General features: G+C 37.5%; 1 protein-coding gene across 5 annotated transcripts in view; it reads left to right on the top strand.

Annotated features, from left to right (window-relative positions):
• The window catches only part of TENM1 (teneurin transmembrane protein 1), a 363,157-nt gene that overhangs the window by 197,264 nt on the left and 152,911 nt on the right, over positions 1-12,982 (top strand). For all 5 annotated transcript variants that reach the window (XM_061358101.1, XM_061358102.1, XM_061358104.1 and 2 more), the window contains one exon: positions 8,351-8,591. In XM_061358101.1, the coding sequence (XP_061214085.1) occupies positions 8,351-8,591 (241 nt within the window). The remainder of the gene's footprint in view (positions 1-8,350; positions 8,592-12,982) is intronic.

Raw genomic sequence — 12,982 nt, 5'->3', positions numbered from 1 at the left:
GGGCTTGAGTTTGAATCCTGATGTAACTGGCAGGTTCAACCATGAGTTAGGGTTTATAATCTTTTTGTATTTCTGTAAAGTCCCAGAATATTTTGTATTTACAAAATATGAATCCACAAACTGATCTCTTTCATAGCTGGGCTTTAATTTGGACAAGATTCTCTATTTCTGTCAACTGGTAGGACTCGTGTCACTGTCCCTAGGCTTGAGAAGGCAAGCAGTAAAATGGAAGAGTCTTCACCTCAGCCATAGCAGTGCAATGAACTCAAATGCTGCAGGGTTTTAAGTTATTTGGGTCTGTAACAGGGCATGGCCTCAAGCAGTCAATTCCTAAAAATGCTGCAAAGTAACAGGAACACAGATGAAGCAGGTAAGAGGCAGGCAGGGGAGATCACCATCCACTGGGGAGATATTGGTGACAAAGTGGCTTAACATGTCCATATTTGTAATATTTCCTCTGAACTGTTGGTTAAATACACTGTGTATTTCAGTATGATTTATAGTTGCTAATTCCATTACCCATAGATCGCTTTTAGAAAGCCCTCACAGCTAATGAATTTAATGACACAAAGGCCAAAACGTGAATACATATCACTCTGCCAAAACCATCAATAACTGGGGAAACATTAATTTTTACAGCCATGGCTGCTTGCAACCTATTTTACCAATCATAAACTGCTCCTTAATCAAAATCTCTTCACCTCTAGGGTCATCAAAATTTGCTGCCAGGCTACTTGTAACTGCCTGGCTTTTGTAAACCTGATGATAGGCTTACTGTGTAAGCTATAATCTCTCCCGCTTTGTTCAGAGTTTTAGAGTAGTGATTGTACTGTCCCCTGTGAGTTACCACTGATAGAAGTTACAACTTGTGATATTGACTGAACCTACCACTTTTAAGTAATGGCAGAAATTATGCATTCCCCTGAAAATATCACCTTTAAGCTGGCTGGGAGCTGTCAGTCTCCACTCCTAACCTTTGAATGCTGTGTGATGTTGATTGTATCAGCAGCTGCTTGATCTAAACAAACCACTGGAAACCTGAGCTCAGGTTGTTCCCTCAGTCTCCATCAGACCTGGAAGTGCTGCCTTCTCCACCCCCTTTATTTTTTGTCGACCTCTGTGACTCAACCACCAATAGACCTGTCTTGTGTTGGAACAGATTGTAGTGATTTAAGAGGAGCCCTGCCTCAACTGGATGGGTATTTGAGAGAATATGACAGATGTAGTGAAGGAGATGAAAGGGAAGGAATAGGATAGTTTTGTTTTGAATGTGTCATATTAATTGACATTAATGTGAGCATTCCACATAAATTGAATAATGTTTTTCATGTAAATATTACAGATGAAGTGCATTAGTATTTAACAGCTATATGAAGTAATATAGAACAAAGATATAACTCAGTTCAGCAGAATAAAAGCACCATAGGATCTCTAGCTCTTCACTCCCCTCTGGCACTGAGGGGACACACATCAGTGTGTTTATATTCTGAGGTGCTTCTGCATGGTAACGTTTCGAACTTGCATCTTATCCACAGTACACAATACTATAACCTAAAACTTGTTTCTGGTTACTAACTGCAGCACAGAGTGGCATCTTACAGTGCATTGTTTATGTGCAAAATTATTCTATTTCAGCAATCCAGCTCCCAAGTTAAAACACTGAGTAATGGAGTTAATTAAGGAGTAGTGCTGTTGTGGCTCTAATGGTCTGCAGATATAAGTGCCTCTAAGTGAGGCGAAGTTTGTCCATCATTGCACCAGCTGATACAGCTAGAGAAAAAAATAAGATACTCAAAGCCCAAAGTGTTGGGCTTTGTTTGAGTATCATGACATTTCTATCATCAGAAAAAGCAAAAATACCCCCCTCCCCCATGCACACCTACAAAAAGAGAGTGTATTGGTCTTAGTTCAAGAATTGTACACAGTAAAACTGACAAAGTGTATGGTATAAAGACAACAGATGCCAGATTTTTTTGAATCTTGAAAGGCAGCATATTACTGAATGCATCCTATCTGCAAAGTGGGAAAGGGTGGCCATGTGATAGTTCCCTACGGATAAATCACTCCCTTTGTTTTGCTAATGAATTCTCACCTCTGTTCTTTTGCCTGAAAAATTCTCCCACATCTTCCTCCAGCTGAGTCAAGAAACAGCTTGTTTGCAGAGACACTTTTGAGACACTTCTGATTTATTTTTCAAAACACTTAGATTTACAGTGTTATTTCCCTTTTATCATGCCACTTATTCATGTTTTACCAGAAAGAGAGTCCAGCCCATATTATACCACCCTGATACGCTACAATAATGGCAAATTACTGGCAAATACTTAAGCCCTGCTAATGAAAATTCCTTATGCCACTCTGTTGCTAGAGGTTTTAAGGTGCTGATACTTACTATCGTATGCAGGTAATAAAGCCCATGTATACTATTTGAATTGTGAAGATTTTCTAGTAGAGTTTTAAGTAATCCAGCATTTGTTATGATTCTATGATTTGTTTGTTAGAAATAGACCAAAAAATGTAAACTAAAATAATGGGAAAATCCCAAGCTCATACTAGCCTGCCTAAATAAATATGGACTCCAGGAAGAATTTTAGCTGCCTTTAGCACTATTTCACAAGAGCTTGTATTAAACAGAATTAGAGAAACAAAAAACATTCATGTCATTAAAAGGAGCAGTTTTTTAAAGCATTACCTGATGGTGATGCTCCAATCATTCCTTTTTACTTTGGTGTTCAAAACTGGGTAATTGTCTTTTTCTAATGTTTCCTATAATGGGGTCCATTAGAAGGATTTACAAATTATAGTCGCTTAGGTCTTACAGTACAAGTTTTGACTTTTAATATAAAAGTAGGAAAGGAAATGCTGCACAGCCATTGTAAAAGTCCTTACTGTCCTTGTAGCTTATATGCAGAATGGATTTTTTTTCCTACTTAGAGCTTACAACACTCGATGAAAGTATTATTTGTGTTTTTAAAACAGTTGAATTGCATCATACTTAATTCTTAAATACGGGTAAATTTGGAAATGCTGAAGGACAAATAAGTTTCTGTTAGCATTAGGAAATTATTAAAATTCTTATTTTACCCAGTCTCTTTTTGTTAAAATGATCCACAAATTATGAGTTTGAAGCTGTTACTGTGTGTGTGGATGTGTGTATAATTGTAAGGGATTCAAGAGAATTGAACATATGTGATATTGAGAACATAAAGGAAATATTTAATGGGATCAGTATGAACACATTGGACTGAGTGTTTCAGTATTATAGATTCCTTTGACATTGTTACGTTATTATAATGTAAATGCAGCTGTATTTTATGCTCACTGATGCCATTCAAAGTACGTGACATAAGATCTCTTCTAAATTTTATTTTTTTATTTTTTTTTTCCAAGTAAGTGTTGCGTTTCCAGCACAGCCTAAATAATGGTAGTAGGATTCTACTCTTCGAGTAGCAGGATGATATGAAATTGCATACTTTGCTATTGGAGGACACACTTGTACTGACAAGTCATGGGCCCAGAGCGCCTTGATGATCCCCAGTGGTTCCTCCCTCAGCCTGTTCTGGGCTACTCCAACCTGCCCAGCAAGTAAAAACTGCTGCCACAGAGGCATGAGTTAGTTGGCTATAGTAGGAGTAGTATGGGTCTCTGGAGGTCTCTAAGTCTCTTTTACTTTGAATGTAAACTTTGAGTCCATATGACCTTTAACTTCCAAACTTTCATTACGTTATAAATTTTATTTTGCATAAAATCATATGGTTCACAGAATTCTTTGGACACATTTGTTATTTTATATTCTGAAAGATTTGTCCATTATTCTCCTTCATCTCTGCTTGAGAAAAAATTAGACTGTTTTTAACTGAGTAGTAGCATACTCATAGAACTCTGAACAAACTACGCCAAACTATTTGAACATATGTTGCTATTTTAGTCATTAAATAATGGATTAATTTGTATTCATCTGAGACATATCTATTAAAAATAAATATACAAACATACCAGTGAAGAATAAATTTAAGAACTGAAAAAAAAAAAAATATCCCAAAAGCAGGATTAGGTTAAACACAAACCTTTTAAGGTTCATTACTTTTTAATATATTCAGTCCAATATACTTCACTTGGTAACAATATGGGCTATTGTAGTCTTGTCAGTAAATGATAAAACAGTTCAATTACCCCTTCTTTCTATGTGTATCCAAAATTTATAGTAAAGTATTCTTCAAAACTGTTAGGAAAATATTTCGGCAAAGGCCTGGCTTGTTTTCAAAACTAATTTTTAATGAGGTGCTAACTAGTTGATACAGCTGCTCATTTAATTTTTGTCAGTCTTTAAAGCAATTTGGCTACGCTTATGATTATAAAGGCATTTTAGCCTCTTAAGGAAAATGAGTTTACATTAATGTTGCTCATGTCCATTGGTCGGTGCTTCCGTTAGCTTTTGAGCAGAATGGCAGCACTAGTCTTACACGGCAGATTAAGGGAAGTGTCCAAGTTAAGTAACTTTCCACTTTGGAAGAGCAGATGCTTGGTAAAATGCGAGATCTGAATTATTGTATATCCTGAAGGAAAAAACAGTAGTAGTGCAACTCAGCAGCTGAAGGAGGAGCTGTTGAGGTCTGCGCTCCGTAAGAGTAGGATACCAAGCTCCAAGCCATGGAGCAGGGTGTGTTCAATATTAGGTAAGGGCCATCCAAAAGAATGAGTCAGAACCAAAGAAGGAGCACTCAGGACAAGAGCAGAATTCCTCCCTTCAAACTTCAAAGAAAGGCGAGCGAGCAGAAATCCATTTTAGAATTACAAGGAAAATTTTTCTTTTTTGTAGCTGGCATCAGTTTCTCTTTTGGACGTGGTGTGTGGAGTTTGGGAAGTGTCTCAAAATAGAAACGCTAAACAAATTAACTTTGGGATTGAAGAATGAAAGAAAAAAATTAAAAAAGGGGGAAGTAATTTAATGGATTTTATGGAGTGGGTGGGGGAGTATGAGTTAAACAACGCAGATCCAATATCCAACAAAGCAGCAGAATGTTGTATAGATCTTCTCAGGAAACACCACAGTTCCAGATGTGCTCTGTAGAAATGAAAGAACTATTTAAGCTACAGAATTCTCAGGGAAAAGAATTTAGAAATTTTCTAAACAGCCCCTTCTTATTTGTGAAAGGGCTAAATGCAAGGACAGATGAGAAGGCCAGTAGTGCCAGCCAGGAGCATCTCTTCTGGCTTGGACACTCCTTGGCTGAAAATCTGATTTGAAAAAAACTATTGAAAAATGTAATGTTTGAGCTGAAGTCACGTTTTGTAGTTCTATTTTTAGATGGGTGGAAACTTCTACTGTGTCAATGAACACATTGAAAACAAGTAACACTGTATTTGCATAACCTACAGGTTTCTTGGTGTAAAAAAAAAAAGTTTAAAATCTGATTCTTAGCAGCTGTTAAAAATTAAACCAAAAGTCGTCATGGAAAGAATTATACTGAACAATAGCAACGGGATAAAACTTCATGGCTAATTCCTGTGTCACTACTATACACTTTGTTGATGATTTTGGGGGATGGAACTAGATGATCTTTTAAGTTCCTTTCCAACCCAAACCATTCTATGATTTTGGAAACTTACTGGCTTTAGACAAATTATCTTGTCACTTTTTAAGTATTTAAATCATGTTGCATTAAGTTATTTTACAGAGGCTACTGTTTATTCAGAGTCCTAAAGAATCACACGTGCATATTTAGTTATGATGCTGCTTTATATCCCAAGCAACATTTTTTGTGATATAAAAATAAAGTTAATGAGATGTAGACTTAGTTTCAAGCAAAATGAAAATAACTTTGCCAAATTAGAAAGTCTGTAAAAACTAATTGGAAACTCAGGCTGATTCTCAGCGTAATGAATTTGCAGTGCTTCACTGAAGTGAAGGTCTGATGCCTTTAAATTGCCAAAATACTTCAGAACCTGATGTGAGGTTTCCTGTGATGCCAGTAACTGATGGAGGGGTGACAAGTGTGATAATTAAAAAGGAATCCCCCAGGAAATCTGATTCGTTAATGTATTGTGATAAATTGGACTGGGAGATACAAGGTACCTCACCATCCAGAAACACTTTGTGGTTCACAAAGCAGAACCAGTCTATTGCTTTGAACAAACTAAACTATTTGTCAGATAATTGTGTGCTATTGATGGGATAGGGACAGTACAGATAATTGAGGAGGAAGGGAGCTAAAAGATGCTTTGCCATATAAATTACAGTTTTCCCATTTACCTAGAGAAGCAGTCACCTTGGCTGCTCAGCATTTACTGCATAGCTTTTGATGTACCTTGCAGAGTCTAACTGTGTGTCCTGGCAGAGATCAGCAATTTTCTAACAGGACAGTGGCACAATCATTAAAATGGCTAGTTGTGCAAATTGTAGGTTGTTATAATCCTGCAGATTTTCTGTAGAGTGCACTTAAGATTGATACCAGTAAGTAAGGGAATGTCATTGATCGCATGCTTGAGGATACTGGACATCAAATATTATGTCCAAAATTTGGGTAGCTTTCAAATCTAAAATAGCAGGATACAGGATTTAGTGAGATTAATTACTATATGAAAGTGCCTTAGCAGATTATTTCAGACCTCTGGACTGTTGACTCCAGTGATTTAATTTACTGAGGTCTCCAATTTTCTAATATGCTTAGAAATGCTTTTCTGGTATATGCAAACTAATATTACAGTGTAAACCTTAATGCAACTGTACAAATGCTGCCTTGATAAAAGATCAATGAAATTAAAAGGATTAAGCCTGGGCCAAATCCGTGACAGCTTTGCTTACCACAGCATAGAAAAGCTTATGTGGAGCACTAAACAACCTTGTTTCTCCAGTTGGGGTAAATTGGGACTGTCACACAGAAAAAGGTGCTTTTTTTCCACCAGCCATTCCGAGAAGTGAAGGGGCATGCTTTCATCCTTCACCTTGAAGACACATCATGTCATAATTTAAAGAAAGCATGTGTTGTAAATGGATGGCAACAACAGCTCCTTGCAGGGAATTTTTGAAGGTTCATCAGAGCTCTGCTACAGCTGGTTTTGTGCAGATTTAACTGGACGTCTGCTAAGGTAAAAGGGAGGGTGAGGATGAGTATAGAAATGGGACAAAGCTGTGTTAGACCCTGAGGCAAATTAGCTGGAAGAGTTTCAGGTTAATAGCTTCACAGTTCACCCACTCTGGCAGTGATTTTTATCAGCATCTTCTTTGAAAAGTATGTGTTATTGTTTCTTTCAAATGCAGTTGTTTGCCTCAATTTTCCGTACCTGCATCTCTTGATGTGTTGAGAAGTTTTGAAGAGTCTTGTGGGAGGTAGAGAAAACAAGATTTTATTGTCCCTTCCAGGTACCATTACACCGTATTTATATCTTTGTTGTCTTTAGAGGAGGATTCCAGCTCAGGGGCACAGCCTGCGCCACCTGAGAGATGCAGGGCAGTGGTAGCACAGGGCAGCACCCATGCTTTTACACCGGCCCCCTGGGGTGCTTGAGGGCAGCGCTGAGGGTCCCACAGAGCAGAGGCAGCCCAGGGAGCACATGGAGTATGACCTTGGGCACCCACCATGTGCATCGTTCACTCCATCTCATTCACAGCCCTGCACAGTAGCTGTGAGTTCCTTGTTGGCTCATCTGCCTTTAGATGCCATAAAACCTTTTCTCTGCATATCCAGATCATTACTGCTTCAAATAGTCGTTAAGAGAGCCTTTTCACAGGTCACATTTAACGAATGCGGTAACAGACTCACAGAAATGTGTAAACCTTGGTTTATGAAAGATGTTTGTTAGGTGGCAGGAATTATTCAATTACCTTCTCCCTTGATTTGAAGTGCAAGACTTATTCTTAACACTGTGTCTGTTTTTTTCACAGATGTTCTTAAATTAGAAGTATACCTCATGAAATCAGTTGGCATTTGTGCTGTAGTTCAGTGTTAACTTGATTTATTTGTTCTTTACCCTCATCCCACAAAATGCTATGACAAGTCAAATGAAAGTGACATTTTTGGTTGATTGGTTTTGGTGACGTTCAGTTTGGGTTTTTTGTTTTGTTTTGGGTGGGTTTTTTTATTTGGTTTGTTTTGTTTTTTGTTTTTTGAACTGCTGAACTACACTGCTGGAGGGTGTGTGTCTGTATCTGATATTCTCCATTTCAGTAGACTGTTATGTTTTAAATTACTTCACATGTTGCAACAGCGTTTGACAGGCAGCTGGGTTAACAGCATCATAAAACACCCTGCTTTAATCCCAATAACTAGTACATCATGCTCGTGCTCTCTTGATCTTTCTAAAATAATAACCCTCTGTGGGTTTCTTTGCCTTCTCCTTGTTGTTTCAGATATGCCAGGTAGTCCACATAACCAGTTCACCTTCAGACCCCTCCCGCCACCACCTCCACCACCCCATGCATGCACTTGTGCCAGAAAACCACCTCCAACAGCTGACTCTCTGCAGAGAAGATCAATGACCACCCGCAGCCAGCCCAGTCCTGCTGCCCCGACTCCCCCCACCAGCACCCAAGATTCCGTGCATCTCCATAACAGCTGGGTCTTAAACAGCAACATCCCATTGGAAACCAGGTACGGACCAACTGTTGTACACATCATATCCCAAACGTCAAAAAAACTAAACAACAAAACCAGAACATGGGGAAGGAGGCCTGACATTGACATGGGATGGTGATAGGGAATTATAAGTCTGTCATTCAGGACATGCCAATGCATTTTGATGTGAGGCCAGGTCATGTGGCAATGTGAGGTCTTATTTAATTCATTCGATTAGATCATTAATATTCATTAAAAGCACATCCTTCGCAAAGTTTTTAAAGGCATTGATTTCCTTAAGGTGTGTAGCTTACATCAGTGGTTTAGAGTTGTGTGCAGTCAGGATTTGTGCTTATCTACTTGTCTTGCCCTCTGCATTCTCCCAGCGGCATTTCGTAATCAGCAAATAGAAGTTTTATTTAATCACTGCACACCACCTCTCTGGAGTCAGTCAGTGTCAGGCTGTAGCTTTCCTACGCATAAGAGAATACAGAAAATAATACTAAAATAATATTTTTCTCAGTGCAAATTTAAACTCTTGATTGCAAATGTACACAAAGAATGTAATTTGATAATTATTTGGTAGTGGGGAAATTATATGGGCCCAAAACAGGTATTGAGCATGGAGGGCCGTAACTCTGGGAGCTGGGAAAGGGAGGGTTCAACTTCAGGATCATCCACAATTTACACAAATAACATACTCTGAAAAATAACTGAAAGCAAATGCATGTATTCAGTGAACCTATGTTTCAGTACCCAAAGTTCTGCCAGAGGTAAATGCGCAATTTCATCTGACCTTTTGTCTATAATCTTTTTTTGTTCTTGATAAGTATTAACTAATTCAATGGCTTTCAGCTACAGCTGTGTTTGCTGACTTGATGCTTGAAACAAACCTTTGATTTTCTACAACCTTCTTCCTCTTCTCTGTGACCAGAGCACCAAGAAGCTTTGACTGGGGTTTCCTATGGGGTTTGGCATTTTAAAACATGTAAATACAAAGTGCCTGACTCTGTGTAAGTTGCATTTGGTGAAACAGGTGAATGTCTGACATCTAAATAATAAGATCCAGAGAATACAAGGTGTTATGCCAGGAAATGTTTTCTTTTCGATACACATATGACCAAGGACAAATTATAACAGTAAATCACTGAAGCCTAAATGCTGTTCTTTTATAAGAAGGTTTTATTTTATTGCAAAACTTGATTTTACTATACGTCTTTAAACACTTAACTGCTGCTAGTGTCAGGTGTCAAGTTAGGTTTGTTACCTAACAAACACCTAACAAGTGTCAAGTTCTTTTTCTCTGAAAGGCTCTTAAGTAAAGATTGAAGAATAAGCTGATTCATTCTGAAGTGAAACTTTCCTTACTTGTCTTAAGGGCAAATCAAAAAAAGAATGAAGGAGGATAGAAACTTTTCTCCAGAAGTGAACATGAAATTTTTAATTCAGCTAGTCCTTCTAGAGCTAGATGCTTCTGTTAGCACAATCCTGATAAAGATAAATCACTGTCATTTCTGACATAACAAGCTTATATATATATATATACCTTCTGCTGCACCTAAGGCTGATCCCTCGGCATTTTGTACCCATTAAGTACCTTTTGGCTCTCTGCAGTTAACAGTTAGGTAGATCTTGTTTAGCCTTTCTGCATCCCTTTTCACTATATTCTCATCAGACCTTATTGGGGAAAATACTTTGCAATTTTAAGTCTCTTTTGTGAACAGTTTGCTTTTCCTGGTTTCTTACTATTTTTGCAAATTTAAAATGTCTCATGAAGGACAAATATGTAGATATATAGTTACATATATAATTGTATAATTGGACACTGACAAAAGACACTGTGCAGTGGATTAGGAATTCAGATAGGAAAGCATATTCCACATTAGTGATTCACAAAGTCTGAGAATTTTCCACATTCCTGCCCTTCAGTGGTTGTTTCAGCTCATCTCATTCACCCTCTGGTAGCTAGCTGTAGCCTCTCATGAAGCTGGCTGAAAGGCTGTATAATCTGAAAGTAGAATCTGTGAGACTGTTTGCCAAGATGTATCTGCAGTTTATGTGCAGACAAGTGATGTAGCAGGGAAACATTGTAATAAAAGACATTTGTGATTACCACTTCCCAGAAGCCTATAGTACACAACACAGCCTTAGAGAAAATGAACGGCTTGAAGCTTGATTTTTCTTCCTTTAACAGGGAATGATTCAGCTAGAATTGAACAAATACTTTGGCCTAATATCTGGACTCTCTTGCTTTCCTTCTCCATTAATGTTTAGCTGCACATAAAAGATAATCCTATGAAATAAAGGGAAACATGTCAATGGCAGCTGTGGTTTTCTGCTAAACCTTTAATAGTACCAAATCTAACTAATATGTACATACCTAATATATTTAAGCGGATTTCTTTTTTCTTTTTTTTTTTTTTATTTGGAACATTTGCAATCAAAAAGAAGACTTAGACAGTAATGTATCCCCTACTGTAACAACTACACACAAATCAGAATGCACATGGTCAGCTTTTCTTCCAGCTGTATCTCCTTTTAATCCATGAACAGCACATGTGTTTGCATGGTTTATCTGCAGCCATGTAATATTAGAGAGTTTTCAGACAGGAAAAGATTTTCTACAACTAATCGCGTGACTGTAAATCCTGTTCACTCTGGACAGTCGGAAGCGAAGCAACTTTATGAGTCTACTTGTAATGATAATGTATCATCTTTATGTAAAAGAAAATTCTGTAGTTCTGAAAATGTTTGCAGTACTATGATTAAACATGTATTCTTATGTAATTAGAATTTGAAATTCTAGATGAGACTCCAGAGGGCTGCAGTAAAAGGCATAGACTGAGGTATGTGTTCTAAAAGGGTTTTTTTACAGAGTAAAACTTCATTATATGCCTATAGAAAAGGGCAAATCAGAAATTCTGTTTTGTGCTTCATCTGGAGGTGTTATATGCAAGGACTTATGCACAACAGTTTTGTCAGGAGCCAGCTTACCATCCCAACTGTTTAATGGGGAGACTGACCTGGAAAGGGGAAATGACTTCAAGTTCACCCAGGCTTTTGGCAAAGCCCAAAGTAGTCTAAATGTATGTCATTGCCAAGGCCAGTTCTTTTAACTCTGGCAGTTATTCTCAGCAACCCAAATGAAAATTAGAATTAGGCACATCTTTAAAACTTCAGAGGACATGTCATGGAATAGCTGTTGATGAAGAAATTGGAGCTGTACCTGTAGGAGGTGTAACCAACTGTGCTGCAGCTTTTAGCGCTGTAATGTGCCTGTAAATGAAAATGCAGACTCTATCTGTATGCACTCATACACAGGTTTGTTTTTTTTCTTTTTTAATATTCATTATTAAAATGACTTATGAACATGCAGTAATTTCATTGTCACCCAGAAAAATAATTTGTAAGTATTGCCAGAAAGAGACTGCAAGGATCTCTCTCACCACATAAAAACGCGGAAACATTGATTCTCTTTTTTAATATAATGTTATTTAGCTCTTACATAAATTGATTTTTTCCTTCTCCCACAGAATAAAGTACTTGCAACCTATTGCCTATTCCCTTCTTTTCCACTAAAATAATTGTGGTTTTCAGGTTTCATAGATACTTTGCTCTAATGTTTCAAATCTCATGATTTACACTGTAATACATTGTCATTATCTCTGACAGCCCCTCTGAGCACAGCTTACTACTTTTTATGGAGTATGTATTAAATCCTAACAATTCAAAGGAGTGCTCTTCATTTTCTCCATGCCCACTTAGTTAATTCAGTATTTGTTTCCATAGTCTATTTTTTTTTTGTATTTTGTTGGGGTTTTCGTTGTTTGTTTGGGTTGTTTTTCCTGGTATCTGCTATTTATTTTGCTACTTAAGTCAAAATCCCAACTAAGAAGGCAAAACTAGATCTTAAATAAGGATCTTTACCTGACATGATTTCTGATCCTCCCCACAGTCTATTATAGTTCTCTCATGGATAAACCACTGGACATGCTTATTTTTAGTGACGTTTTACATTTAGATTACCCAAGCATTAGAATTATTTAAGTTTTCTGTGTAAATATAAAAGCTTACCTGATTTTGATTGTGTTTCGAAGTGTGGTTTTGTGGTTTGGGTTTGGTTTTATTTTTTGTCCTGTTCTGTGCTTCAGTATTTTACATATTTGCTTGTTCCTTTCCTCTTAAAATCTTTTTTTTTTTCCTAGTTCCTCTAACCCATTTAGCAGTGTTGGCAGTAAGGTTAATGCTGTGCTGAATGGACTGAAATCTCCCTTCACTGCGCTGGCAATGAGCCAAGTACTGTGGAAAAAGACAGCTTAATTTAAGCAATCTTATCACCATGGTAATAGCTCCTCTAAGGGGACAGTGACGTACCAGACCATGAACCTGAGATTCAATTATCATTAATTTATATAAAACTTTGAAGG

The sequence above is a fragment of the Neopsephotus bourkii genome, unplaced genomic scaffold (genome assembly GCF_033783945.1).
Source record: "Neopsephotus bourkii isolate Nb327-2 ecotype Australia unplaced genomic scaffold, CSIRO-AGI_Nbou_v1 NB_936, whole genome shotgun sequence".
Classification (NCBI taxonomy): Eukaryota; Metazoa; Chordata; class Aves; order Psittaciformes; family Psittacidae; genus Neopsephotus; species Neopsephotus bourkii.
Note: the sequence above shows the minus strand (reverse complement) of the source record. Positions and strands in the feature narration are given on the sequence as shown.